This window comes from Oenanthe melanoleuca, chromosome 2 (assembly GCF_029582105.1).
Source record: "Oenanthe melanoleuca isolate GR-GAL-2019-014 chromosome 2, OMel1.0, whole genome shotgun sequence".
In the NCBI taxonomy this organism is placed as follows: domain Eukaryota; kingdom Metazoa; phylum Chordata; class Aves; order Passeriformes; family Muscicapidae; genus Oenanthe; species Oenanthe melanoleuca.
The window spans coordinates 31,495,839-31,523,767 of record NC_079335.1 but is presented as its reverse complement, the minus strand read 5'-3'; the positions used below and the strand labels follow the sequence as shown (position 1 = coordinate 31,523,767).

Below are 27,929 nucleotides of genomic sequence, written 5' to 3'. Positions count from 1 at the left end.
TCAATTCTCAAAATATCCTAGAGCTCCTGTAACTGCTAAACTTCTGCTGTTCTGGCAAAGCTAGGACATAATGGCAAACAGATGATTTGGTGATATTGCAGGGCAAGGTAGGATAGTTTTATCATTAATGGGAGAATGTTGCACTGACAACTCATTTAAAAATTACAAAGTTAGAACTGCTGCAATTCTTACTGTCTACTGTATTACACCTTCATAAAGCCATAGTACTCAGTCCAGCTATTTTGTCAGTTTATGTACATGACAATATTTGCCCTTCACTACAGCCAGTAATTTATAACTTTGTCATTAGACTCAAAAAATCTTTACTAAGAGGTGAGGTCCTAATTTTAGCAGGACTGTAAAATGATGTGAAGCCAAACATCTTTAACCAACTGCATCTAATATTGATATGATTTGTCTCACTCAAATACATTGTTATACTATTTGTTCAATGCTGTCCTCTGAGAAAGTCACAGTGCTTGTTGCTATTACATGAATAATATACAGCAAATTTCTTGCACAGTAAACCTCTCAGAAATGCGTATTTTCTAGGTGAAACTGAAGTGATATAGGTGTAACATGCATGGATTCTGTTAAGTTCAGCTATTGTAATACCTGCTGCTTATTTAATTATACTCCACCTGTTTTGAAGCTGTGTTTTGTTACAGACCCTAGAAGTAGCAGAAATCTTGTTGCTCTATAAGCTGTCACTTAAAAAATTGGGCAAACTGAGAATGAAGCTTGTATGTGCTGGCAAGAAATAATACTAACAGCAGATTGGAAGCACTGGTAATCCTCTAAAAATAAACATAATTTGAGTGACAATGCTGCCAGTTGCCCTTGCTTTTAGTGTTTCCATTCATGAGATTCTATACTTAGAAGTATATGTAGGCAATGCTTTATTACTGTTCCTACTGACCCCGATAAGCCCTTCATGTCATGTACTGAGTCATGTTTGCAGTACCGGTAACTTCTGAACCTTTCTTTTGCTGGGGCTGGGAGAGGGGGAACCCTTTTTTTCTGTATGAATGCCAGCTACAGACAATTTCTCTTTTCTGCTCTTGCAGTTTGGCTTCATGTAAGTCTGGCTGTTGTTCCAAGACAATAATTATTTAAGAAATTACTAGTTTAATACAGGTTTAATTTACTGCATAAATCCTTAAGTTTTTTGGTTTTTTGGGTTTTTTTTGTTTGTTTTTGTTTTTGTTTTTTTTTGTTTTTTGTGGTTTTTTTTTTTTTGTTTTGTTTTGGTTTTTTTTGTTTGTTTGTTTGTTTGTTTTTTTACTTCTACAAAATTGTAGAAATACAGGTCCTTTTCAACTTGTTGCAGATTGTTCCACTGTCCCACAATAAAAGGTAGTTAGCAGTGTAACTTAATAGAGACTGATGGGAAGCAAATGAACTATAGAAAATGGGAAGCATCTTTCTACTGTGGTTGAATTCTTTGGACTAGTTGTGTCCTTTGATCTCTGTATCTGTATCAGGTAAATTGAATGTCAGTAAAAGAATGTTTAAAAAAAAGAAAAGCAAAGTCAACAGAAAACTTCTTAGATTAAAAAACGGAAATTTGAAAGGAATATTTTGTAAGAATTTGTAAGTTTTAACTTCCAGACAAAAGCTAGCAAGTTCTCACTTCCTTTTATCCACATTATTTTTAATGCAGTAGTATCTTTGCTTTAAAAAAAAAAAAATCAATAAAGAATGAAAATGTAAATGTTGATGGAATCTTGCTCTTTTAAATGAAAAGCTGCAATAAGAAGGTGTTTGATACTATATAAAGATAAAACATATAAAGACTGATATACACTAAAATAAACTCAGTTAATGCATAACTTAAGGAAGATCAGTACCCACCTTTAGTATGTACCTACACATATAACTACTGTTGAGACCAAACTTAAGAACTAAACTCTACGACAGAGAGAAACAGCATTCTGGTGCAGACCATGCAGGAGGATCCCTTTCCAGAGGCCAAAATCTGCCATAATACTTTGCAAATAGCAGAAATAAAGAATTAAGTAAATGCTTTACCATGTGACAAACTCTCAGTGGTGAGAAGACTCATTTCTCAAAATCAAGCACCAGCGCATTAATATCTTCCTTGAAATACACAAAAAAAATCTCACCACAAACAGTATGGAATCATCTGATGCAGAGATCACCACAAATTTTCCAATTAGATCTTTGGTTTACTCCAAAGAAAACCCTGAGACATTAAACTTGGTGTGCAGGGATGCTCCAGACTGAGTTGGCTGGCACAAGACAATTTTTGTTATACTTACCCAGGTACACCCAATGCTGAATAAAGACCTTCAAATGCATTTACATTTCAGAACTCATTCAGAAAGACTTAAGCCTTACTACATTGCATGCTAATTACTAATGTAAGGAAACTTGCCTTCTGGATGAAATAATTTATACCAAAATCCAAATGGTAAGCCTTTATAATGTTCACTTTCAAAGTGTTGTACAGAAATGAGTTTAAAAACTTTCAACATTACAAAGTACCTGATGGGCTAACACAGAAGTAGATGTTGTATTTAACTGAGTGCAACAACAATCCAGAGAAGCTTTTAGAGAAAAGAATTACAGGCTTTTTTATATAGCATTCTTCAGTTGAACCCAAGATACCAGGAAGACATAAGGAGTGCCTAGGTATGATTTAGTCTATTCCTACAGACTAAAGAAAGGAAGCTAACAGAAGAGATTTTCAGAATTACAAAAGACATAGCAAACTATTGTATCCAGCCTATTTTCCACCTGGAAGACTTCAAAATCTCTTTGTCAGGCACCTTATGAAATCTACTTTGCTGTTTATTAAGGTTTCTGATAAAACTAATGCAAAGACAAAAAGAAATCTATTACCTCAGTTCATGGAGAGGGCTACCTATTCTATGTTCCTTAATATAGCTCATCTCAACAAACTGCTACTGGTTGTCAGACAGGACCTTCATCCGTCAGTTGCATCATGACCACAGTTGCATTGCATTTGCCCTTTCGCAGTTTTGAAGAACTTCGTAACATAAGAATTACAGATTGGTGCAATTACTGATGTCTTCTTAAAACAAACAAACAAACAAACACCACCAAAAAGAACACCAAAAAAAGCAAATCCAAACCCAAAACCACAGAAACTCAAAACACCATGCCACCAGCCACTGAATTTTAGAGAATCTTCAGGATTATATCAAATTTAAAACTTCAGGAACTGCTTGTTCTCCCTCCCACACGTCTTTGTGAGCATAGCCTATCTCCATGTGGTATCCTCATTGACTTGGTCAATACAGTTTGAAGGAACATTTGAAAAATTATTCCCAATACAGGACTGTCTGGATTGTTATTATTTAAGGAACACAAAGACACCTGTTACTCCAGAATGATGCTTAAGACAGTGGTTACTGCTTGGGGCAGATGACAACACACAGATAAGAGATTAAAAGAGTCCAAAACCAAGTGTGATACAGAAGATACCAGTGCAAGGTGATGCATACAATTTCTCCCGCCACTTCAAGCCCCACAGATTTAAAAATTATGTAAATCAAGACTTTAGGCTGAATGTACTCTAAGTCATCTGAAGATCTGATGACTTATCTTTGTCACTTGTTTACTTAGTTACGCATACATTCTATACTGCATCTTCAAGAGGTCTGATCTTCAATAAATTGTCTATACCAAGTAAATAAAATGCACTTTATTCTGTACATGTGAAACATAGCTAATAATGTTTTCTGCAGACATATGGACAGTTTAGAGAACGAGAGACGTGAGAGCTATTCACACTTCATCACCAGTCAGAGTAACAACTGTCACACATTCTTCACTGACTCAGCACAAATAAAAACAGATCAAAATCACCAGGTTTCATTGATTCCTTGAATAAGACCTTCAGATGAAGGGATGAGATGGCAACCAGTGTGGTTTTATCTTGAAAACCTCCTACCAGAGTGCCAGAGCACTGTTCTTGAAGTATTCAATAGACAAATGAGACTTCTGAGACATGAGACACAAGTGTTTTTTGCGTTAGATGACTGTAAACGCATCTGGCTTTTTATCTAATCTCAAGAATACTTGATTTGTAACATTATTGCCTTCCTTCTGGAAAATAACTGGTATTTTCTAAACAGTTTCACCGCATCTGTAACTATATTTGATTACGGTTTGACAACATCGATCTGTTAAAAGTTACCTAAAAATATCCTCACAGAACAATGATTACAGACTTGCTACATATAAAAAACAAAAACAAAAAATAGAAAATACCAAAAACCACCACAACAACAACAAAAAAAAAAGAAAACAAAAACCCTCACCAAAACACAAAAAGTCAACTTGTTCCTGAGCACTAGAACGCAAGGCATCTAAATGGAGAGGTAATAGATCACTTGAAGGTTTAGGAACAGCTTCAGATTTTTCTACTAGAAAACTGTTAAAGATAGGAGAGTCCCCTGCCATTGACTGTCATAGGCAGTCCAGACCTCCAGCTCTCAGGCTTCTCATAGCACATGACTCAGCATCTGCCTAACACAAGGTTGCCAGTATTTTATGTTATGCAGACAATTCTAGAGATTCATGTTTTAGCACTCACCTTCCAAACTCCAGCTACACAAAGCTTTCCATTTCTTGCACTAGCTCTGAAACTACTGCTTATGCAGCAAGCTGATCTAACTTGCTAATTGAGAAGAGAGATTTTTACTTTTCCTTAAGTCTGTTTACTATTGGTTTACCATATCAAATCACCTCAGTGCATACTCAAGAATAAAGTTAGATTCAAGGTAGGAATGTAAATCATTAGACCGGAAAGGAAGGAGTACAAATTCCTCTTTCTCTGGTAACAACAGGAGCCATGCTTAATTTTATCTTTAAGGATTAAATGCCCCGGAGAAATGCATTAGCAATATCCAGATAATATTGTAGCTCCATAATGTTCATCTGAACAGATTTAACCCTGACCTACTTGGCAGAAAGGACTTCAAAGGGCTTGAAGAAGACAGATTCTCCAATTGCTGAAGGCAGGACAAAAGTTTTAAGGTCTTATCATGGAGATATTAAATAACAAAAAGCAGGTTAGCATGAGGGAAGAACTGTGGTCAGCGTTATAGATTTCAGATTGTAACATCTTTCTCTGAGACCATCATTACGGTTTTCGGTTCTTCACTGGATTCCTATTCAGAAGAGTCTCCTGTAAGCCACTCCTTCAGCAGCAGAGGTCAAGAGAAAAATACCACTTCAAAAGACAATTACACTGCACATAGCATATCTGTAAAATAGAGGGAGTTAAATAAAATCTAGCCTACTACCACTGACTCACACTTAAAGCTCCTATGAAGTATAATATTAGAGACTATGGACACAGACTCATAAATCCAATCTCTAGACTTGTATACACTGCACAGTCAATTGATTTTGCATTTAATTTTTGGTTTTCAAATATAAAATAATTATCTGAATGAAACCTATATGGTTTTGTCAACATACTTCAGGATGGAAACTACTGTGGAACTACAATGTTACTGAAATACTCTTACTTTGTAATTAAAAAAAAAATCACTTTAAGTAGCTCCAGAGAGAATTTGCTACCTTGAATCAGCTGATCAAAATTCCTTTAACACTATTATTTAAAGTACATAAAATCGGCAAGAAAAAGAAATTGAGAGTGAACAGATTTTCCTGCACTGCTATTTATAAGTAAAATGAAATAAACCAGAGACTAAGTATTATCAAATTTGTATTTTTGAATTATATTTTATAGTAAAAGGTGGTTCATGATATTTCTATCTTCCAATTTTATAAAGTTATTTTAAAGCCAGGTTTGGAAATTCAGTATTAGTCCTAGAAACAACAAGCCAGCAAGTACCTGGCACACAAGCCAAATTCAAAATGTCTCTTCCCATGCTGCTGTGTGACTGCACCTGAAGATGAAATATCATTAAGACAGTTTAACTCCCCTTATTCAGTTCAATATCCAACTATTCAAGTACCGCTATGGATTAGAGCAAATCCAAACTGGACTGGGTGATATGGATTAAAAGTAACTGGCTTTAAAACAAATTCATTCAAACTTATTCTTTAGAATGGTCGGATTTGTGAGCATGCGAACACAACATAATGCTCCATTGCTCTACCAGAGGAGGCAAAAACTATACTGACATTCTCCAAAACCTGAAACTCTACAGCTCCGTTTTTGCAAATCTTTTCATTTAATTAGGGTTCCCCCGCTCTTTTTAAGACATCATTGATTACTGACCTGGAAACTTTATGGTCTCCTTAAAGCATACCTTTAAATACAGTTTACATCTTAAATTTTGTCAAGACTTTAAAAAAAAAAGTAGTAAATTAAAAAAATCAAACATTTAGAATGATCTCCACAATAGAAAAGACATTAATTCTAAAAACTTAATTTTTTCATAGAAATATATGTTTTAAGTATGCAGTGCCTTGACTTTTTCAAAGCAGAAGGCATCACCTCTCAAAAAAATTGTAAAAAACTGAAAGCAGTTATTGGTATGAGGCATGGATTTGATTAAACAGTCTTGATAGATGCTGACAAAATAATAGAAACTCTTTTCCCACCACTGCAGACAAACAAGAATCCTACATCTGAAACTTCTCATTAAGTATTTTACGTGCTTGTAAAATGGCAAAGAAAAACATGATAAAGAACTATATGCTCATCTGTGGGAAAAGAAAGCATGACATCTAAGTGATTTTTTTTTTTTTAAATTAACTATTCCTTTCAGCTGTTACAACAGATACCCCCTGAAGAATGAGGAACACCTTGCTGTTATGCAAATTCCTCCTCTGATATGCATCACAACATTTTAGAATTACTGGCAGCTTTGTTTTAAAAGTGGCTGAATGCAAGGAACTGTGGTCCTGCACTCCACCATGAAAAGGTCCACACGTATTTCCCCATTCAAGGGTAGAAATCTATTTTAAAACAAGAATTTATTGTGTTATAGTATAAAGACACTAAACACAAAACAAAGTGTTTAACATGAATATTGACACAAAATAAAAGCAAGATAGTTTCAAGCAAATTCTGTAACCATTCCATGTGAGAAATTCCAAGTGAAAGAAAGTTACATACACAAGGTCACCCTTGGGAAAGGATGGCACCACCTCCATCTAATTTAAGCCCTTTTTCAGGACATCATAGCATTGTCAGAATAGTTGCACTCTTCTGAGGGCTTGAGTGGTATATAAACTTTGTCTTGGCCCTCTCTATATAGGTGAACTTACCCACAGATTTACAAGAGAACCAATGAGGCATTTCTACTGTAAACCATAAGACCTGAGGTACATTCTCTTCTAATCTACCTTGCATTTTCTTGATCTAAGTATATTATAGGGGGTGGGGGTTTATTAAAGAGCAGCATAAATCTGGTTATTTAACTTCACTACAGTCCATGTGTTAGCACAGGTCAATAAAATGTATAATGCTTTGCACTACAACACCCATCTTCAACAAAATACATATGGTATGTCATAAAGCTTCTCAGAAACTATATATTGTAGTTTCCCAAGCCACTACATGAAAAGATAATTGAATCTGAGATGTACTTAAGCCATTACCTGGTCACACTAAGGTCTCTTCCCTGTAGACTATTTTGATAGGATCCATTATGTGAACCATTCATAAATTAATTTCTAAATTGTTTCAATTAATACAGAGCAGTGAACAAGACTATACAGATTAAGTATCAGATTACTGCTTGTTCATATGAACTGTTTCTAAAAATAACCAGTCTGATGACCTCACAACAATAAAATTTTGCTAAACAAAACGTTTGTAGCAGAAGTATTTCTTTTGTTTAATACTACTTTTTTTTTGGCTCTTAAAAGAAAATTAATTCTATGTTTCCAAGGCTCATTGTGAAAATATATACACACACCAAATTTATATCCAAAGCTAGATTTTACCATTGAGTTTTAAAGGCCAAGAGATATTTTCAGTGCAGTAGAAAAAAAAAAGCAGTTCCTGAAGTATATTGTAGTCTCATTTCACTGCCAGTATCTCCAGTTCTGATGCCATACAAAATACTTCTCTGAAGCAAATCCATTTTAAACTCTCTCCACCCTGAGTTAAGCACCTATACTTTAAGTATTTTAAACAATAGGTAACAGAGAAGTATGTACAAGGCTATAAAATGTCAGTTATCATACAGCAGATTAAAAAAAAAAAAAAAAAAAAAAAAATCATTCTTTTCAGCCAATTTTCTGCTTTTTACTGTAGTTATACATTGTGGATTTGGTTTAGGATTTTTTTTGCTTTTTTTTGTTTTTACATCAAGCTATTACTTGATTTAGACATTCATGCATTAATTGCTTTAATTTTTTTTGAGTGCAACAATAAGGCAACAGTAAAAAAAATTATAGAAATTTTGCATATGTGTAAAGGTATTTAGTTTATAAAAGTGCTTCCTAAAAAGACAACCTAATTGCAGTATCAAAATATTACAGAGTGCTGAGAACAACTATCATTTGAATAAATGTTGCTCCACAGAAAAACGTCTTATTTTAGGCTTTTCCCCCTTTTTTGGTGAAGAAAAGCCTGGAAAAATTGGCATGGCTACGTGGGACAAGCAAGTTAAGAAAATATACTTTAGTCTAAACTTAAATAAGAAGGTCCACACTTTTTTTGTGAAAACTTTAAGCCTCTGTCAAAAATGTATTTTTTTTTTCTTTTTATAATACAGGATTAAAAGACAAGATGATGCTTACAAGATAAAGAAATAATTTACATGAAAATATCTTCTGAACAAAGCTTTTCAATCAAAATAGTTTTTTAACATTCAAACATGACATACAACACAAAAGAAACAGTGAATGCAAACAAAAAATGTTATATGGATTGCTTTTGAACACATAAATAAATGAAATATTGGTGTAGGCAGTAGGGCTCATGCTGATGGCTAGCAGGAAATAACAGTGTGCAATCTATTTGGAAAAAGCTCTAAAGTACAAATTACAAGCCCAATTACGGACTGTAGCTAGTTCGGTTATATCACTGCCATCCTCTATCTCCAAAATAAATTCTTGTTTAAATCACTCATACCCTAAATTACTCATACCTTTGCTTCAGAGATATGAATAACTATATACAAAAAGTAGTTTTATTTCACCATAGGGATAACATTGTACCTCTCTGCCAATGTCACTTGGAAAACCGCCCATGTCAAAACAATTTGACAGCAGATAAACAATTTAATAAATATGTAATGATCTTATTACAGTCCTTCAGCTAGGCATGTTAACTCATGCTGCTAGTTTTGTGGTCACAGTGCATAGAATCCAAATATAAAAGAATGGGCTGGATTTAAGGTAATTGTCAATCCCTTGCTTATAATCCAAATATATCCAAAACTTTCGTAAGTTCCGTCATGTATCAATCTTTTTTGTGGCAGGAGCAAAACCTTTCCCTGGTACAATGTCCATTGCCGGCAATGGATGCACCAAAACCGCCAAGGAGCTCAGTGTTATTGCACAATATATGAAGACCTGGAATTCTTCCAAAAGCTTAAAACAAAAATAATGGAATTATTCTGACATTTCTGGACACCTGCATTAATACTGTATGACTAATAAAAGCATGTCAGTTGCATGGACTGAACCAGCGATCAACATGCGCCCAGAATGCACACTAGTAAAAATGCAGTCAAAGGAAGTAGTCTTCATTGCCTATAGGTCACTTCCAGTCAAAGGTTAAAGTTCAAAGACTGAATGATCAAAGTGCTCATTTTCTCAGTAGGACTATCTTCTGCTACGAGGATCACAAAATGGTGGCATCAACATGTGTCATCTTTAAAATAAAAGAAGAGCATTTATGGAAAACATATAAACATTCTAATTCCAAATTAGCAAGGTGTTATAGGCAGAAACAACTCCTAGCATAGACAGTAACATGCAGAGGAAATACCGTGGTTGAATAATTCTGTCGTTTTGTTCGACAACTACCCTGGGAGAAAAGACAGTATCAAAAATTAAACTTACAGAATACATATACATCCCCAAAGTCATTCTTATTAGCAAATACTCCATTAAAATGAATCATTGCCACGCTTGATATTTAGAAAGCCACTTGCCAGGAAAATGAAAAATCAAATATGCTTAACCTTTTGCACCCTTGAAGCACCACAGATCCACAATTGTTACTGAATTAAGACAATCTTTTATAAGGAATATATAGGGATAAGACCTGGCAGAGTAGGCCGCTTCTGATTCATTCTCAACCCTTTATACATTTACATGTGTGTTTATATATATATATATGTGTGTGTGTGTGTATTAATTTATTTATCAAGACTCAACATAAAATAGCTGACAGACTTATGCAAAAAGAATAGGTTACTACTATAATCCTATAATCTTAAACCTGAGACTGAATTACATATACTAAATTTTAGATACTGTAATTAGACAGAAAATACTATAAAAATGCATGTTCTATGCCTAGCTTTTCTGCATTATGCTTCATATTAATGCTCTCCCTTCTAAACATTCTCCTTCACACATCAACCTGCAGTGTATTTGTACCTGCTAGCAGTAAATATTAAGTTGTTAACAGAAAGCAAACTTACTGTTTATTTTTAAAGGACTTACTTGTAACCACCCACGCCTAAAAAATACAGCTTCATAAACATTCTACATTCTCATGTGAAAATATTCTATCAAAGCTAGTACTTGTAAAAAAAAACTATGTAATTTTTTAGTAGGCTACTATACATGTAAAAAAAAAAAATGGATAAGGATGCAAAAGAGAAAGAGATATTTCAATGGTGTACTAAAATTCTAGGCCAAATATCAGAGAAAACACTTTCTGCTTAATAAAAAACTGAAACCAAAACCAAAACAACTCCACGCCCACAAGCAGCAAGGAAGCGCTGGTTGAAAACAAATACCATTGCCTTTCCCTTCCTCCCCATCCCCTCCCCCTCCAAAAAAAATCTACCCCCTGAGAACAACAAAGGAAGTCAACAGCTTTATGAAATCAGTTTCAGTCTGAATGCCCAAGTAAACTGTATCTGGAGGATCCTTCTCTGTCTTTAACACAACATGAGCAACTCTTACATTGAAATTTAGCAGTAAAGTCAACATACAGTTGAAACAGACATTCGGTAGGGCAGACAATCTAGAAATATTTTCAGTTATCAAAGATCAGGAGCTTTAAAACAGGGCTTGTGAGGACATAATTTTGTAGCAAACAAAGCTCCATAACTCTGCTTGTGGAATAAGTTGCTGTGTTGGGGCAGGGATGTAAAAACTCTGTATTAAGCTGAATGCAGACACATATTTACATGTCAGAACATGTCTCAAAGTGCCACTATCAATCTGTGCTCATCCAGGTTTGTTTTACATCAGCTCCCAATCAGATACTATTTTGCTCCCAGGTAAATAAATTCCAGACACATACTGGGAAAAAAAAGTTTTCTTCAAATGTATCTATTAATATATACGACTGACTTCCTCCCATCTCTTCAAAACACAGAGCTACAATGTCCTATTAAAGCTAAACCAGTTCAATGGGCAGCTGACAGCAGAAGTGGCAGAACCACTCTGCGTCTCCCTCCACAGGTTGTTGTATTAGCACTGGTATTCAATTTCTCACAGCAGTTACCCCTGGACAGCTGGTTTTCTTTTCTGGGTGGGATTGTTTTTTCTTCCCTCACTTATCCAGCCAAATGTGGTTCAACGACAAGATTAGATACATGAAACTTCAGTTGAAGCATGAGCAGAAAATAAACATGACAGAAGCATCTTTTCACACTTCCTATTTTACTGTAACATACCATTTCTCTAAACCTGTTTAGAAAACGCTGACAATTTAAAGATTATGCCTTGGCAGTCTTGTTGTATGTCCACATAGAAGAAACAAAATCAACTGAGAAAAGAAGCAAATGACACACACACAAAACTAGAAGGGAAAACACTCTTAAAATTTATGAATTTTTTGACCAATGGACATCAGGAATATTTCATTTTTTCCTGTAAGAATTTAAGGTGGCGGGGACCCCAATGAATTTTTAATCAAGACAGTATGAGTTATTTAAATGCACTGACTTACTTTCTCTTGCCTCAGGTTGGTTTTTAGGTTGCTCTGAATTTGAGAAGAGGTAAGGTTTCCTGACTTTTTTCCAGAAAAAAGCACTGCATAGTTATTTCATAGTAACTAAAATACCCATTCAGTGAACTGTAAGCCATGGTTTTGAGCCATAATAATACAGAAACCTTCAGAATCAATAACCCAGATTTCTTTTCATACTAAGTTTCTGTTTTTCTTTTTTTAACACGAATTGCATGATTAAGAAATAAAAGTAATATCTGCAGATTGTTCTCCTTTTATAGATTTCTATTATAAATCAAAAGGAGACTAGTACAAATGAAAAGGAGACAGAGCGTATTTTAATCACAAGATAAAGTCAGTAAATGGAACTTTACCTGTTTCTCTTTAAATATAATTAGCAAGTGAAAATAGAAAGTTAACAAAAACTCTCCCAAAACTTCCATTTAAGAGAAACCAAAACTAGAAATGGAGAAGCACCAAACACATTACAAGAGTACAAAAACAGAGAGAGAAAAGGAAGTGACTGCTGAATAATCTGGTGAGGATGAAACTCCTTGTGTGCAATATGATTATTATTCTTGGAGTCAGCTTTAAAAACAACCATGTGATGGTCCCAAATTTCTTAGGTATACCTTAATCTCATGACATACAGCACTTCTCTTACTGTACCTGAAGCCATCTTATTTTGGAGTTAATCTTACTATATTATGAGAAACAGAGTTTCATTTTGTTACGTTACCCTATGTCAAGACCCCATGGGTCTCAGCAAGTATTATGAAACTATCAAGTTTTTCTTGTTAGGCCATCCATGGGCTTTTAAGAATCTTAAGAATTTTAAGGGTGAAGACTTTGGAATTTGCCTCTCCAGTCATGAACTCTCACTGCCTCAAAATACTTGCTCTAGTTTCACTTGAGAGACAGAACATATCCTGGAGTGGGGAGGCCATGAAAAACAAAGGATGTGTTATGGTGGAACCTTCAGCAAGAGGCAGTGATGGAAATCAACTGCTCTGCATTACACTAGCATAGAGTATTACCTGCTCTGACATATCCCTTCCCAAAGTACTTGTGCTTCCAATAACTACTGTTTGTACAGAATTTTCCTAGAGAAAGCAAAGAAAGCATTGCTAACAACAGAGGAGAGAAAAAAAAGCATGGCCCATCTCTACCCCCTTCTTCACTCTTTCCTCACCAATGGAGTGGATAAGACAAGCACATACAGCTAACTGCAGCTCTGGGTGGAGGATGACAAATGCTGAGGCAGAAGAAAGAAACCACACAGTATAAAGCAAGACATAGAACACATGGAAAGAAAAGAAAAAAGCACAAAAGCTAAAGCAAACCCCAAACCAAAACCAAATTTTAAAAAAACCCAAAAACAAAACAACATAACACTAGCACTGCAGACACCAGCAGTTTAAATATGTTATTTTTTTTCTTCTCAACTGTCCCATAATGGAAATTCTGATTAAGACTGGAAATCAATCAAAACACACAGCTGTTTACAAATATATAGGTATCTTTTCAACAACATAAAAGTTTTTAAAGTGCTAATAACAATAACAAAAAATGGTTTAGAGCAAAACCTAGATTCATCATGGACTTTCTCCAATTCCAAACTTTAAGCTTGTCATGGATTGATACACTTTACAAGAACTTTGAATGAAAGTCAATCCTACAATTGAAAACATGTTTTAATTTCCATCATAAATTATTCAAATGTGATATAGGAAAAAAATCACAGCAGAGTATCTCAGAAACAAAATTTAAATAACTTTTTGAATTGAAAAAAAGTAGTTTAATGCTTTGAACACATTTATATTACTTTCCTACAATTTAATTGCCTTCAGCCTGAAAATAAGTTTAAAATTTCTGGTCCTAGTTACGATACTTACCATGATACCACCATTTTGTTTTCTTTGGATTCTTGTTACATGTTCTTACATAAAATGAGTTATCTGGAGGTCGCCTCTGCAACAGAAGAAAAGACCTACAAATAATCAAACAATCCTCATATTGTAATACATGAGCTATTTAATAAGCTTATGACAGATTACCATGTGAATGCAGCGAAAATGAGGTAACAGGCAGGACTAGACCTTTTTGGTCAAGAAAATCTCTTAAAGATCCAGGTAACAAATTCTTACTTGAGATACTCCAAGAAAATAAAATAGCAAAAATTATCAATCAGCTGGACGATAAATAGGGGGAGGAAAAAAAAGGGAAAAACCAACAACAAACAAACAAAAGAAACTAACTCACAAGAAACAACTGTTGTTCAAAAAACTCCCCAAAATTAAATTCCTTTGCAGTTTGGAATCTAATTCTGATGCATTACATCCAATTCCCATTCTAAGGCTTAGTTTAGAGTCGTTGAAAAAACAAATTTTAGTATCTGTATCTAATAATTATTACATATTCTTCAGTTTTCTTCATAAGTGTTATAATTTACAAACTTCATAGGATAGAATACAATGTAAAGCCATTTTGGGGTGGTTTTTTGACTACATATATGACTAGGACTGATTGGGATGAAAAAAAAAAAGACGTGTTTCGATAGCACATTTGGACAAGCTCTGACCACATCCAACTTCCACAGACAGCCCTCTGCGAAAGAAATGGTCAAAAGTGAAAGGGCAATCTCTTTACAAAAAGGACTAAGGTATTAGTGCCAAAAAAGCATCTTAGCTCCGTTTACTTCCCTGAAATGCAAATTGTCAGTTTCACTGAAATAGTACAGATGCAAAGTTAGAAACATCTGGACTAAAGACATTTCATTAATCATTCCACACTGCCTTTAGAGGAAGGATAATTTCACGAAGAATTGTCCTAAAGCATGATTGAACTTCACAGTTAGTACAACTGGAAGGGTTCCATCTGCTCTTTTCCAGTAATGATATATAAGCAGGCTACCAGAAAACAAGTGGCAAAATCCTTACTGCAATGTTTATTTTGTGTTTCTAGCTTAGTATTTTCTCAGTAGTAGAAATGTAGATACAGTATTTTGCCTATTTTAGAATTTGAGAAATTAAAATTTGACTTTTTAAAGTAGAAAATTACTAACTTTTGCTTATTCTACTTCAACAGTGCTAAAAAAGCCCATACCTTTTCTTTGCAGCTGGAAAGCATGCTAATAATGCTAAGACAAACAGATTGCACTGAGAGGGCTGGAGACCAGTCTTCCGTTAGAATGGATAAACAGATATGACCATTGCTATAAACATGAGGATGAACAGGGATATTGTCTCCAGTAAACATGACCTAAAAAAAAAGAACAAAAATAACTAATTTATAGTCCCCATTTTAAATAAAACTGGATTGGTTTGGGGAAAGCAATATAATCTTATTTAAGAAGCAGGTCTGCCATTTTCACTTACACCAAATAACACACTTCACCACGTTGGGTTAATTCAATTTTGAAAACTATTTAGTAAAATGTAAAATAATCAATGGAAACCTAAATAGCTAGTGAAGATGGAATTAAATAAATGGTTAAATATAGGGGATTTTCTATTAATATTTCTACAGCATAGAAAAATGCAAAGATTACGTGAAGGCAGTGCAAAATCTTGCAGCCTCAGTCCTCCATGTCCTAAGGAATACAGCTGTCTAGCCAAAACACGGGATTCTAATGATTTTATAAGCCACAATATTATACACCAAGAAGCACAACAAATTCACAAATGAGTATTTCTATAAACCTGGACATAACAGAAATAAAGTTCTGGACAACTCATTTGGGTTTCAGCATGAAAAATAAAATTAAAATTCATCAATCTTATTAACTATAAATAAAGGACTTGTGAAACCCAAGTATATTAACAAATAGGAAGTATTTTTAAAACATTAATTCAAAAAGAAAATATTTTATTTGACATGGAGAATATGGAAGAAAAGCATTTAGAACTTGAACTCCTCTCTATTAAAAGATGCTATCAGTCAAAAAAGGCTAGAAAAGCAATTTTAACAACTGCTGCCCTTACATCAAGCTTTTGTCAAACACATTATTGGTTCAGGACCAATGGAAAGAGAGTAAAAGTGAAATCTTCATACCAGTATTTATTCTCAAACTCCTTTTCCAGCTCCTTTTATGCAATAAAAACATAAATCTCTATCACTCATAACTATAATACCCAGAAGTTTCTTAAGTGTTTCTTAAGCTATAAAGGTATGCATAAAAATATGTAGGTATGTACACAACACACCCACCTCCTCACTAATGACAAGAAGCAACACCATCATAGAGGAAACTGAAATTAGAGAGCTTAATATATCTGCAAAATGGCAGACAGGTTTCTAAGCATAAGAGAAACTGGATGCAGAATGACCTTTCATAGGTCTTTAAACTGGTATTTCTTAAGCATTAAAAGCCTTAGCTTAATAATCCTGTAACGTATTTCACTTGTAACTAATAACCTACTTTTACATGACAACCTTAACTAGGCAGACTAGGTAAGTAAAAGCATGCACTCTATGACAGACAACATACATTTAAAGGCAGAACACATCCAAGTGAAAAAAGCAGCACAAGTGAAAACTCTCAATTCACAGTAACTAGATTTGCAGGAGAGGCAATTTTGACTAAGAAGTTTATAGTGCAGAATGACCCTACTGCACAGCAACATTTGAAAAGCTGAAATTCAAGCCATCTAAAACAATCCATATCTAGTACTTAAATTGTTAATTGTTTTCTGTGATAAAATTCAGTGTAGATGTATGGATCTAATTTGCAATAAATTTGTATGGATCTAATTAACAATAAATTGCACAGAGCCACACACAGGTTGGGTAATAAAGACAAACAACCTGGAATCAAATTAAACTGGCTACTCTCTTATGGATCACCTCTAAGTAGTACCTTGCAAACCTGATGAGGTGCAGAAGTACAGGTGGCCAGATTGTTCTGCAAAAGACTGAAAGTCAGCATTCTAGTGTTTATCATGGCCCCTAAAAATATATTAATTTTTATGGCTTAAGTGCCTCACAGCTCCATGCTTCTGTTTTAACACCAATGAGAGAAGCTGCAGAGATCATTTCAAGAACTCTGAGCTGAAACAGACAGGGCAGGAACTAGGTGACTCTTGCTTCTCTCCTTTTTATCAGAAAAGCAGGGGTGACAGCTGACCATTACTCTTATCAGCCATAGTTTGAAACGTTTCCCTCAAGTAATGGAAGAATGGATGTACACAGCACATTCTGTAGTCTGTAAGTTCTGCTGTCCCTTCAGTTCTCTAGGTTGTCTTGAAAGCAACACAGTATGACAGTTATAACACTATTTGCAGGTCTCTCAAGCACATCATGTATCTATGAGAATCCCTATCAGAAGCACAGTATTTCCTCAGCTTTATTAACAATGGCAGCAGAGAAGATGAAAGTCTTAAAAATCAACCAGAAGAAAATATGTTGAAAGTAAGAAGGGATGGAGCTGCAGTTTATTGTTTACTTGGCTCCTGAATCACAGTAAAGGGGATCTTCCTACTTTACCCTGTATTTCATGACATGAATATCAACATAAAAGAAGCCTCCAGTTTATACTGCTTTCATGTGTCCAAGCAGACATCACAGCCCTATACTTCACTGCAGAATAATTTGTAAAGGAAAGGTATCTGAACAATGTGTTTAATACAAATTAAAGTAAGTGAAGCTGACATTAGGCTATGTGGAAAATGCAATACTCAGCACATGTCATACAGCTGCAAACTGAAGGTAGCAGTATGAGAGAAAGAAGGCACCAGTTACCTGAGGCGAATCAAAAGGATACCGACTACTAAACTTAAATAAAAGCTGAAATTTTTCCCCTTCATAGAGTGTTCCTGGAGCACCTTCCATGTCTACAATCCACCTAAGGAATAGGGAAAAAAGCTGTTAGCATTGTGGACTGACAAATTAATACTTGTACTCCTGGAGCACTGGACTAATCAAATCAAATATCAATCACAGCCAGATTGTCTCTTCTAACACAGTAACAATCACAAAGGTGAGCAATACATCAAGCCTGTACTTGAAAGAAACAAGCTTAGTGTTTTGCATACAGACACTGACACAGTGATGCAAATTATAAATGTAATTATGACTTAACTATACACAGACCCATCAGTTCCCAAGAAATGGCTGCTTAATGTGAGACAACAAAGCTGAAAAAAAAAAAACCAACCTGCTTGAAAACTTAAAAGGTTTGGAAGGAAACAAACTAGTACACATTTTCCTTTGTGTTGTATTACTTTTCTGTTGCTGAAAACATCAATACAGTTTATTTTAATAAAATCTGTAACCAAGGGGAAAGGGTAAAGCTAAGCTTGTACTTAACATCTGTGAAAAACTCAGAAATTAAATGGTATCTTGCAGGTAATGGAACCTAAACTGGACATGTTAAGAGCGTAAAAATTAAAAGATCCCAGCAAATTGAAACAAAACAAAACAAAAATTAAATCTGTAATGAAGATAACACCTCAACATATCAGTATTCTTTTTCCTCTGCTTCTGCTCCTTCCACCATAATAACATTAAAGTAACTGACAGGTGGAGTTGCTGGGGAAGAAGGTGGTGGTGTTGCATATAGGGGTTTTATTGTTGTTGGGCTTGAACTGTGATTTTTTTAATACAGCTAAAACCAGATGCTTTGCATATTGTTCAACACATACAGCAACATTCTGCTATCTAACTTCAATGGTTTTAGATTTTTACTGTTGACCACTTAATATCATCCTTTGCAGCATCACTTTCCCATTTTTGGTTTTTCACTTTTGATTGAGCTTTACAGATCTAAGCAACACAATAAGGTAAAGAGACACAAAAGTACTCAGATATGGTTTACATTTTCAAGGAAGGCAGCTGAGATTTTGTAGAACAGCCGTGTACTCAGAAAAGTCAACATCTCCAGCTGGCAGGCCTGATGAGCCTATTCTCAACCTCTCCATCCTTCTGTAATATATACTCTCCCTCTTATTTAAGCCATGCACATTTTTTATTTTCCCCTCTATTACTCTTTGGGGGGGTTTCCTGGTTGTATTGCTGTTGTTGCTGTGTTTTGGCTTTTTTCAAGAAAAAGTGATATTTAATAAACTGTTAGCTTTCACACCCCTCAAGAGGAACACATCTTCAACAGTTGCACAGTGAAGGCTGATGAAGTACGTTTCTTATTTTAACTTTGTGAAGATGCCTTCAATTTTGCCTATCCACACTTCAGATCACTTATCTCTTCTTATGCCTTCTGCTTTTACATTTATACACACAGTGCACCAATAGTCTTTAGATTTATTGGACCTTGTGATCCAGAACTTCTACTCTCAAGTTTTTAAAATAATTTACTTTGCTAAGTAGAAGATAACTTTGCCTGGATATTGCTCCTTTTATGGTCAAGGAATCAGCAGAGCCTGTATTTCCTTCATGCTTTACAGCCTTCTCAAATTTCTAATCCTTGTATATTTAAAATAAAAGATTGCTCAATGTTCTAAATAACCCAGTTACATCATGGGATCCAATTATTTTATTCAATGTCTTTAAAAGCCAAACAAGTATTGCTACACAAACTTTTAATGCAGCCAATTCAAACTGTTACTTGATTAAAGAACTTGTGACAAAAAGCTTCTAAAACAGCGACAGTTTCAAAATCTAGCATGACAGTAAATAGGAAGTTTTTATGTGCAAGGTATTGAAAGGTATAAAAGTTGTACAGAGCAGAAATCATAATGAGGTAGCAGAAAACAGAGACATTCTTTTCCATCTGTTAAAATTTTGGTTTAATAGTTTTTTGTTGAAATAAGTGAATACCACTTGCAATATTAGACTGACTCATTTGTGCAGAAAACTATAATCTGCTATTTCAATTTTAGTGCTATGCATCTGCATGAAGTATCACAAAGTGCAGCATCATTTAAAAAGCAGTGAGTGTTTAACTCAGCATATGAGTCTCAGAAAAGCTTCATGTAACATGGATTGACTGCCACCACCCAAAATGCAGATGTGAAAACATCAGAATTCAGCTCTATGTTTAATTGCTCCATCAGTAACATAGGCAAGAACATACAGTCTGAGCTCCTACTCTCATCGATGTTTACATGTGCTCAATTTTTAGCATTTCTCTAAAATGAAACTAAGAAAGTTATGATCAAAAATGTCAACACAGTCTGAATATTGTAAATTTCTATTAATTAAAAATGGATTAATATGAAGAACAACTCCTGCCCATTTCAACAGACACAGAATGTTTCTCTTCCGATTTCATGAATCACTGAGAAAGCCAAGGCAAGGGAAAAGTGCAAACAAGTGGATCCAGACAGCTTTGCTTTTTAAGAAGTTTTCTCTACTTGCCTTAGAGAAAGAAGGTAATGAAAATTAACAGCTATAACATATATTCTATTCAACTATCACAGAAGTCAAACGGTTACTCCATTATTTCAATAAATCTAGAAGAGTCTTGGAGGTTAGTAGCTATGAAAGATAATTAAATTATTTTATTCTAAAAAATGCAGAAGCTTTTACCAACGGACAGTTTGTTATACAGTAAAATGTCAAATAAAAATTTAGTAAATTTCACTACCCTGTTCCTGAAAGTGTCCAACATATTACTGCAATACGCTTATTAAGGAGAACAATGTTTCATTGCCTAGACTAAAAGCAAAATTCACAATATTACTTGGAGTAAGTGGTGGAAGTGTGAAGAGAATTTCTCATCACTTAGTCTTTTCAGCATGATAGCAGAAATAAAATATATATATAAAAATATATACACTTACTGTGTAATTGAATTTTGTACACTCTTTTCATCTAGAGTCATTCCCGGAGGTGGATCATTTTGAAATGCCAATAGTTCTTTTTGTAACCGTTTCTATAAAAGAAATTGCATGGAATATTTGAAATGCCAAATAAAGTTCAACAATAAACATGCACAGGTACATTACATCAATTTTTGAAAGGTAAAAGGAGTTTCACTTGACAATTTAAAAACAAAATGAAACTGAGAAAGAAGGATAACTCAACTCCTAGAAATCTAACTGAAAAGACAGACAAAATAAGCTTTAAACTTACTTTTTGAGTAAAATGCAAAGGCACATTTGCAACAGAGCAAAGGGAAAAGTCGTTGTGTTACAAACTACAAGAATTAATAAATTTGTTGTATTATAAAAACATCTATAAGAGCTCTACCACCAGCAGCAAACATTTCATATTTAAACAACACCATTAGATTTATAATTAAATCTACAAGACTTTAACATCACAACTTCCTCCTCTAAGTAATCTAAGACACTTCCATTTGGCATCTGTGCAAGCCTTTGCCTTGTTCTAAGTCATCCCAGAGAAGAGAACAGAAAACTAAAACAAGACTATTTGGATTACACAAAACAAACTAAAAAATTCATACTAACTGCATCTTAGAACCTACAGTCATGGCAATTATTAAAGTATTATGGCAGTAGCTCAGGTAATTCTTGTCTATTCTGACAGAGATAAATCGGCCACTACAACCAGCTGTTCCTATAACAACTACCAGAATAGTTTCTTACAATCTACTGAGCAAGGGAAATGCAAACTCTGTGCTTTCATTGGCACTACTCTCAGAGTCAATTTTCTCCATATAAACAGTTATGCAATATGTTTTGACATTTCCAAACCATCTAGATGACAAAAAGTTCAAGGTTTTCTCACTTCTGTCCTTTTTCCTGCCAACAATTTTAAGGTTACAATCTACAATTTAACTTCAACCACACTACTAGTCAAAATGATCTTATACTCCAAAGGAATAAAAATACATGATTTGGGGATTGAGTACCTCAATATCCAATTTTTTAAAACACAGGTTTATAACACACTTGTAGCTGTTTTCCAGTGCTTAGTAGAACTTTAAAAAATTCCCAGAGGAATATAAAGTGTTGATTTGTCAACACAAAAATGACTCAGTATCCCATCAAATATATTTGAAATCGGACTACAATAAATTCAACCACACAACTCATAAAGAAAAGACCCTTATACATTCACAATTTACACTCGGAAAATACTGAAATAACTTTCTGCCTCTATCAAGCAGCCCTGAAAACTTTCTTGGGCTTCCTTATTGAAAGTTCCTACTTGCCACTGAGATATAATATAAACCAACTGAAAATCCAAAGCTAGCATTTCATAAGCTGTATACATTGCTCACACATTGAAAAAGAGGTTAAAATCCTAGTGTTTACCTCTTCCTTTCTGCCCAGATTAAGAACACACTAACAGTGTTTTCAATACCACTATCATGAATTAAAATGCAAAGGAGCAAAGTTACAAAACCATTTTATAAATCCTTAATTTGAATGGCAGAGATGTTTCGAAGTCAATTCTCTCTCTGGCACTTCCCCAGACCATTATCAAATAAACCTCAAAAGCAGTCAACCTGTGAACACTTTGTCAGGTAGAGAAGGATTTTAGAAGTTCAGAGATGAGAACCTTTTATGACAATGGAAATTCAAACTCCCCTAAAGAGGAGATTTGGTTACAGTAGCAAAGAACATACGTATCTATGAAGAGCGGATAATTCAGTAGATCCATTTACTTATATATGTAGACCAACTATACAACTTTGTCATTATGAAAAGGAACCTGAAGCACACCTTAGAATTTAATTAATTAAGCTATCAGTGTCTGACAGTAATTTGAAGAGAGAAAATTTTGTCTGCTCTGTATCCTAAAAATTTCAAATTACCAACACTTAATATTATCTAATTTCAAGTATGCACCTTTGGCCCTTTCTCCAGCAACTATCTTTTCAGCCTAACACAAACTCAGTCATGCTTTTATCTATCTCACTAGTGCAAAAATATCCCCTGTTTCACATACTATGTTTATGGTCCTTTTTAAACAAAAAAGCCAGTGGCAAAAAGAAAAATATATTTAAAATGTGTACTTGAACTTGTACTACTGAAGTACTCTGTTCCTCTGATCCTAAAACATTTGCTGATACTGGCTGGAGGGCCTGTCCATTCAGCATTAATACTACATACAGACAATACTGCAATTCAAAACAAAATCCAGAAAACATATCCTGGGAAAATACCAAGAAATACTATTTATACTTTGGGTCAAATGTGTCATATCAAACAAGTCATGTTTTAAAAGAAATTATTGTTTCCCAGTTAGCCAATTCAAGTAAGTATCAACATAAGCCAGAAAAGGAAAGTCAAAGAAGGTATAGTCCCCCTCCTGCCCATAAAAAATCCTGGACAACTGGAAAAAACTGATGAGCAGAAGGCTACGGTACTCAACTGGGTTGGGTTTTTTTTTTGCCTCAGTCTTCAATGGCAATTTCTCTTCCCACACCACTCAAGTGGATGGACAGCAGGAGGGAACTAAGTCCCTCCCCCTTTAAGTAAAGGTCAGGTTCATGGCCACTTGAGGAACCTGAATACAAACAAATCTCTGGGACCCAAGGAGCAGCATTCCAGACTCCTCAGCAGGATTGGTGGATTTAGTTGCCAAGCCACTTTCCATATTCGCAAAGTCATGGCAGTCAGGTGAAGTCCCAGATGACTGGGAAAAGGGTAAAAAGAATGACACTAAAATCTGTCAGCCTCACCTCTGTGCCTGGGATGTTCATGGGACACATACTCCAAGAAGCTGTACTATGACACATGCAGGACAAAAAAGTGATTCAGAACAGCCAAGTCCTGTCTGACCAACCTAGTGACCTTCTACAATGGAGAGGCTTCATCAGTGGACAAGGGAAGGGCTTCAGATGTCCTATATCTGAACTTCTGGCAAGTCTTTGGCATGGTCTCCTACGACATCCTTCTCTCTACTTTGGAGAGAGATTGATTCAATGGGTGGACTGTTCAGTAGATAAGGAATCGGTTGGACAGTCACATCTAGGAGGGTTGGAATGAAATAATCTGTACAGTCCCTTCAAATCCAAGCCATTCTATAATCAGTTCCGTCTGACCTCTATTAGCAGCTCTCAATGGAAATATCAATAAAAGCAAAAAGATCTATGCCATTCCCATATAAAGTTGAAAAGAGGATGTTCAGTAGAAAATGAATGTGTTATCTACTAAGTTACAGAAACGCAATAACCCAGAAAAGCAAGACTAACACTGTCAGCGTTATAATGAAACAATCTACAGCAATTTATCACATTGAAAAAAGGGAATCCACAAAAAAACCTGACTGTGATTATCTGTTAAGCATAGTCCAGTGCAATTCTGGTTAATGGTAAATTCCTAGACACAGCTCCTCACTGGATAGGGAAGGAAGGGATTTAGAGGTAAAGAAACATACACCTCCTTTGGATTTTGTCTTGATTCAGAGCAATACCCCAAACAAACCCAAGTTGCATCAAAAGGCATTTCCTTCTGCCATACAGTAACCTTCCTAACCCTATTTCCACCTAAAAGTCCTGCATTTCATTATCTCCATTATACTACACCTTGACGGATTTTATGTATCTTAACACTGCTCCCTCCCAAATAAAGAGGCACTCACCCTAGAATTATTAAGAAAAGCAACAACTGCTATTAGAAATGACATAGAACTTCTTCATTTTTCTTATCTCTAGCTATACTGACTGTCTGGATAATTTGCTTTGATATTAAAAAATCAAAAGAAATATCTTGTAATACATTCCTGGATTTTCCCAGTCCTCAATGACAGAAATTCTGGAGCTATTAAAGAGGAAAAAATGCTTTTAAAGACTTCGTAAGTATTAATCTCACCACTAGAGATAAAAGTAAGGCAATTTATATAGGAAGATAATTACTTCCATTGGACTAACAGACACACATTTAATATGTAATTTAAGTCCATTATTGTTGGGTTTTCTTTTTCCCCAGCTGGAATAATAAAATACACTCTACATTTCGAAATGCTCTACTATTCCATTAACCACACCATACAAGTTAATCATTCCTAATCTGATGAACATATCTGGTTATCTTTAACAGGCTTTCGCCATACATTTTCAAAATTCTGGGTTTTTTTTAATCAAACATCAAGTCAATTATTTCTACAGAAATAATTATTTGTACAGAATAACAAAGAGCTGCCTATAGACTTTTTCCAGAACATGAGAATACTCTATAGCAACTGGAACAAAACGGTAGAGGGCACAAAGGGCCTACTAACCAGAACGTGAAAAAAAAAATGTTTTAAGAGAGAGACTAAGTAATATTTAGAAAATAATCTTTAACTCAACTTTTCTGGTCAACACACTCTAGTGTTTCACTACCCATGGTATAAAAATGTTTCTTTTGTATTTTACCAAAATACTTTATGTTTCACTATGTATCTCTTGCCCTTTATCTTCCCATTGAGGCTCTGCTTTGCCTCTGATATCCTCCTCTTTCATTGTAGGCATCGGCAAGATCTCTCATTTGCCTTCTAGCTGAAGAAACCCAGTCTCCTTGGAGGTTATGCAGTTCAGCCCAGCCATGATGAACACAGCACTCCAGATTTGGTCTCAAGTACCAGAGAGAGGAGAAGAATCACTTTCCTCAAGCTTCTGGCTCCATGCTTGCACAGACAACCTGACATGTAGCTAGAGATATTCAGAAAACTTGTAGATATTTTCCACAGATATAATGAAGGACTAGTTTTTTCTTCCTCTCTTACTTACAATAATTTGTCTCTTGTTGTGTCTCATTAATACAGAAACTGAATTATCAGGAGACTGATTAGTTTATAAAAAAAACTCTTAAGTGAAGCCCTTAAAGACTAGATTCATAGTTTAATTAGGAAACCAAGTTCCTCATTACCACAGTAATTCAGAAAACATCTGAAGTTTGAATTCAAAAACTTGAAATTTATTTCTCTTCAGTGTTGAATAGTATTTGCTGACCAAAAAGGTTACGAAGGAGAACAAAATGATTTTCTTACAGCAACACAGTCTAAACACACACTCTCAGCTTCAGGACTCAAGCATACTTTAAAAAATGTGACTCAGGTATATCAAGTCTATACACAATAGCTTCAAAAGGCACACTGCAACTGCAAGTTCCTCAAATTAAGCATTTGAAAAGGAAAATTTCAACAGTGGGAAAGCCTTTCTTATATTTGATAGCCATGAGTGTAGAATTATTGCTTTTGTTTTCATAAACATTCTAGAAAATTAGCAGCAATATACATAGGATAATAAAATATAACAGATTAACTTTTCAGACAATTTTAACTCTCATTCATAGAATCTTAGGACTTAAAGATACCTCTCCATCTTCCTAATATAAGGAAGTTGTGTTAAAAGTCCTTACCATTTTTTCCACATCACTGTATCTCTTGATTTTATAACTGGAAGAATTTTCTTTACAGTAAGAGATCCAGGTGGGCTGAATGAATCATGGCCAAATTACTTCTCTTAGGCTTCATGGACACAAAAATGTTCTTTTATTTATTTCAACTCACATCTCACCCCTCCCAATCTCTATTCAAGTAAACACTTTCAAGCCAATGCAGACTGCCCTTAAAACACTCTTTGGCAGGTTCACTCTGTTCAACAGAACCAAACACCCCCTCTCAATCAGACAACCAGTCTAAACAACCAACTACAACTTTGATAACTTGTGAAGTGGTCTTTATGATTTCAGAAAAAATAAAGAGTCCACATGATTGATACCACAATTTTCTTGTGTGCTTATTCAAATGTCACAGCAATACACATGGAAAATTTGTGCTCAGTCAAAATACAGCTACTGCTCCTCTTTCACAACAGCTACAGCCCAATACAAGGAGAAAATAATGTTAATTCAATGTGATTTTTTTTCTTAAATCCATTTGGCTAATTGTCGATTGTTTGCCATAGGTATCAGAGACTATTTTGTCCAGTGATTTCCAGAAGTCAAACTTTCACATGATAGTAAAATAGTAAAATAAAAATATTATTTATCATCTGGAAAATTCACTCAAAAGAACTGTCAAAAATCTCAGATTCAGTTGATCAAACACTTTTAAAAAGCAAACCAATTAACACAGCTAAATTTTAGTGACTGACATATCATCCAGTGTACTGAATCTGCCCTTTTTGCTTGGCATGCTTTGTCATCAGTCCAAGTACTTGTCACCTATTCTTTGCTTTGCTCTCCTCTTCTGTTTTCAGGCTCATCCATTTCCTCATCTTTCTAATGAGTTATAAGAACATCTTTTAATGCTTTTCAAATATACCAATTTAAAACAATTAATTGCGAGTCAGTTTCATTCTTATATGCTTGTCTTTTCAACAGGAATTACTTAGTTTCACTTTTCTGTTCTATATAAAGCCTCCTCAATCTTCATGCCACTGAATAGGCCCTCATGTTGCCATAATGACTTTTACTATTTTTCCTAATTTCTTCTGTATTGAGACAGCTTGATACCATACATTAGTATTTTTTTTCTAAGAATCTGTAGCCCTTCAACACTCCACCTATATTAAGAAGTGCATAACTAAAATCAATACTACAACTGCTTTTGGCTTTTTCTTACCATGAATCAGGAATATCATTTTTTAATCACACACTCAAGTTGCTTTCAGCCTCTTAACCAGCTCCTTCAAGTCAAAATATAAGACAGTGCAGCTGTTCATGCCTAAAATAACCCCCAAACAGGTATTTTCCATATGTTGATATACTCCTGGGAGCTACGATTGCTTTACTGTCCTTCTCACATCACAAGACACTCTCTTCAATGTTTCTGCTAATCCATCACAAGATTTCATATAGAAGCATCTTTCCTGCTTGTCCACTTTTTATTGCAGGGGACTGGAAAAAAAACAGGCTGCAGACTTATAGGGGAATACATGAAGGATGCACAGGCAATCTAACTTTGATATTTTCCTTATTTTTGACAGAGAATCTTATGCTTAAACACCAGAACTAAAATGTATCAAATTGATAAAAACATTCACAATCTAGAGGGAAATAGAACTGCTGAGTAA

General features: G+C 34.8%; 1 protein-coding gene across 9 annotated transcripts in view; it reads right to left on the bottom strand.

The window, feature by feature from the left end:
• UBE2W (ubiquitin conjugating enzyme E2 W) overlaps window positions 1–27,929 on the bottom strand; it is a 64,041-nt gene that overhangs the window by 25,181 nt on the left and 10,931 nt on the right. For 3 of the 9 annotated variants that reach the window (XM_056484155.1, XM_056484156.1, XM_056484152.1), the window contains exons 2-6: window positions 20,797–20,888; window positions 17,801–17,903; window positions 15,167–15,322; window positions 13,957–14,032; window positions 3,676–5,909 (exon numbers count right to left, since the gene is read on the bottom strand). In XM_056484155.1, the coding sequence (XP_056340130.1) occupies window positions 5,830–5,909; window positions 13,957–14,032; window positions 15,167–15,322; window positions 17,801–17,903; window positions 20,797–20,888 (507 nt within the window). In that variant the 3' untranslated portion in view covers window positions 3,676–5,829. Of the gene's footprint in view, window positions 1–3,675; window positions 5,910–6,926; window positions 9,800–13,956; window positions 14,033–15,166; window positions 15,323–17,800; window positions 17,904–20,796; window positions 20,889–21,443; window positions 21,465–27,929 lie in introns of those variants that run through there. The other 6 variants (XM_056484160.1, XM_056484161.1, XM_056484154.1 and 3 more) reach the window with 3 other exon arrangements.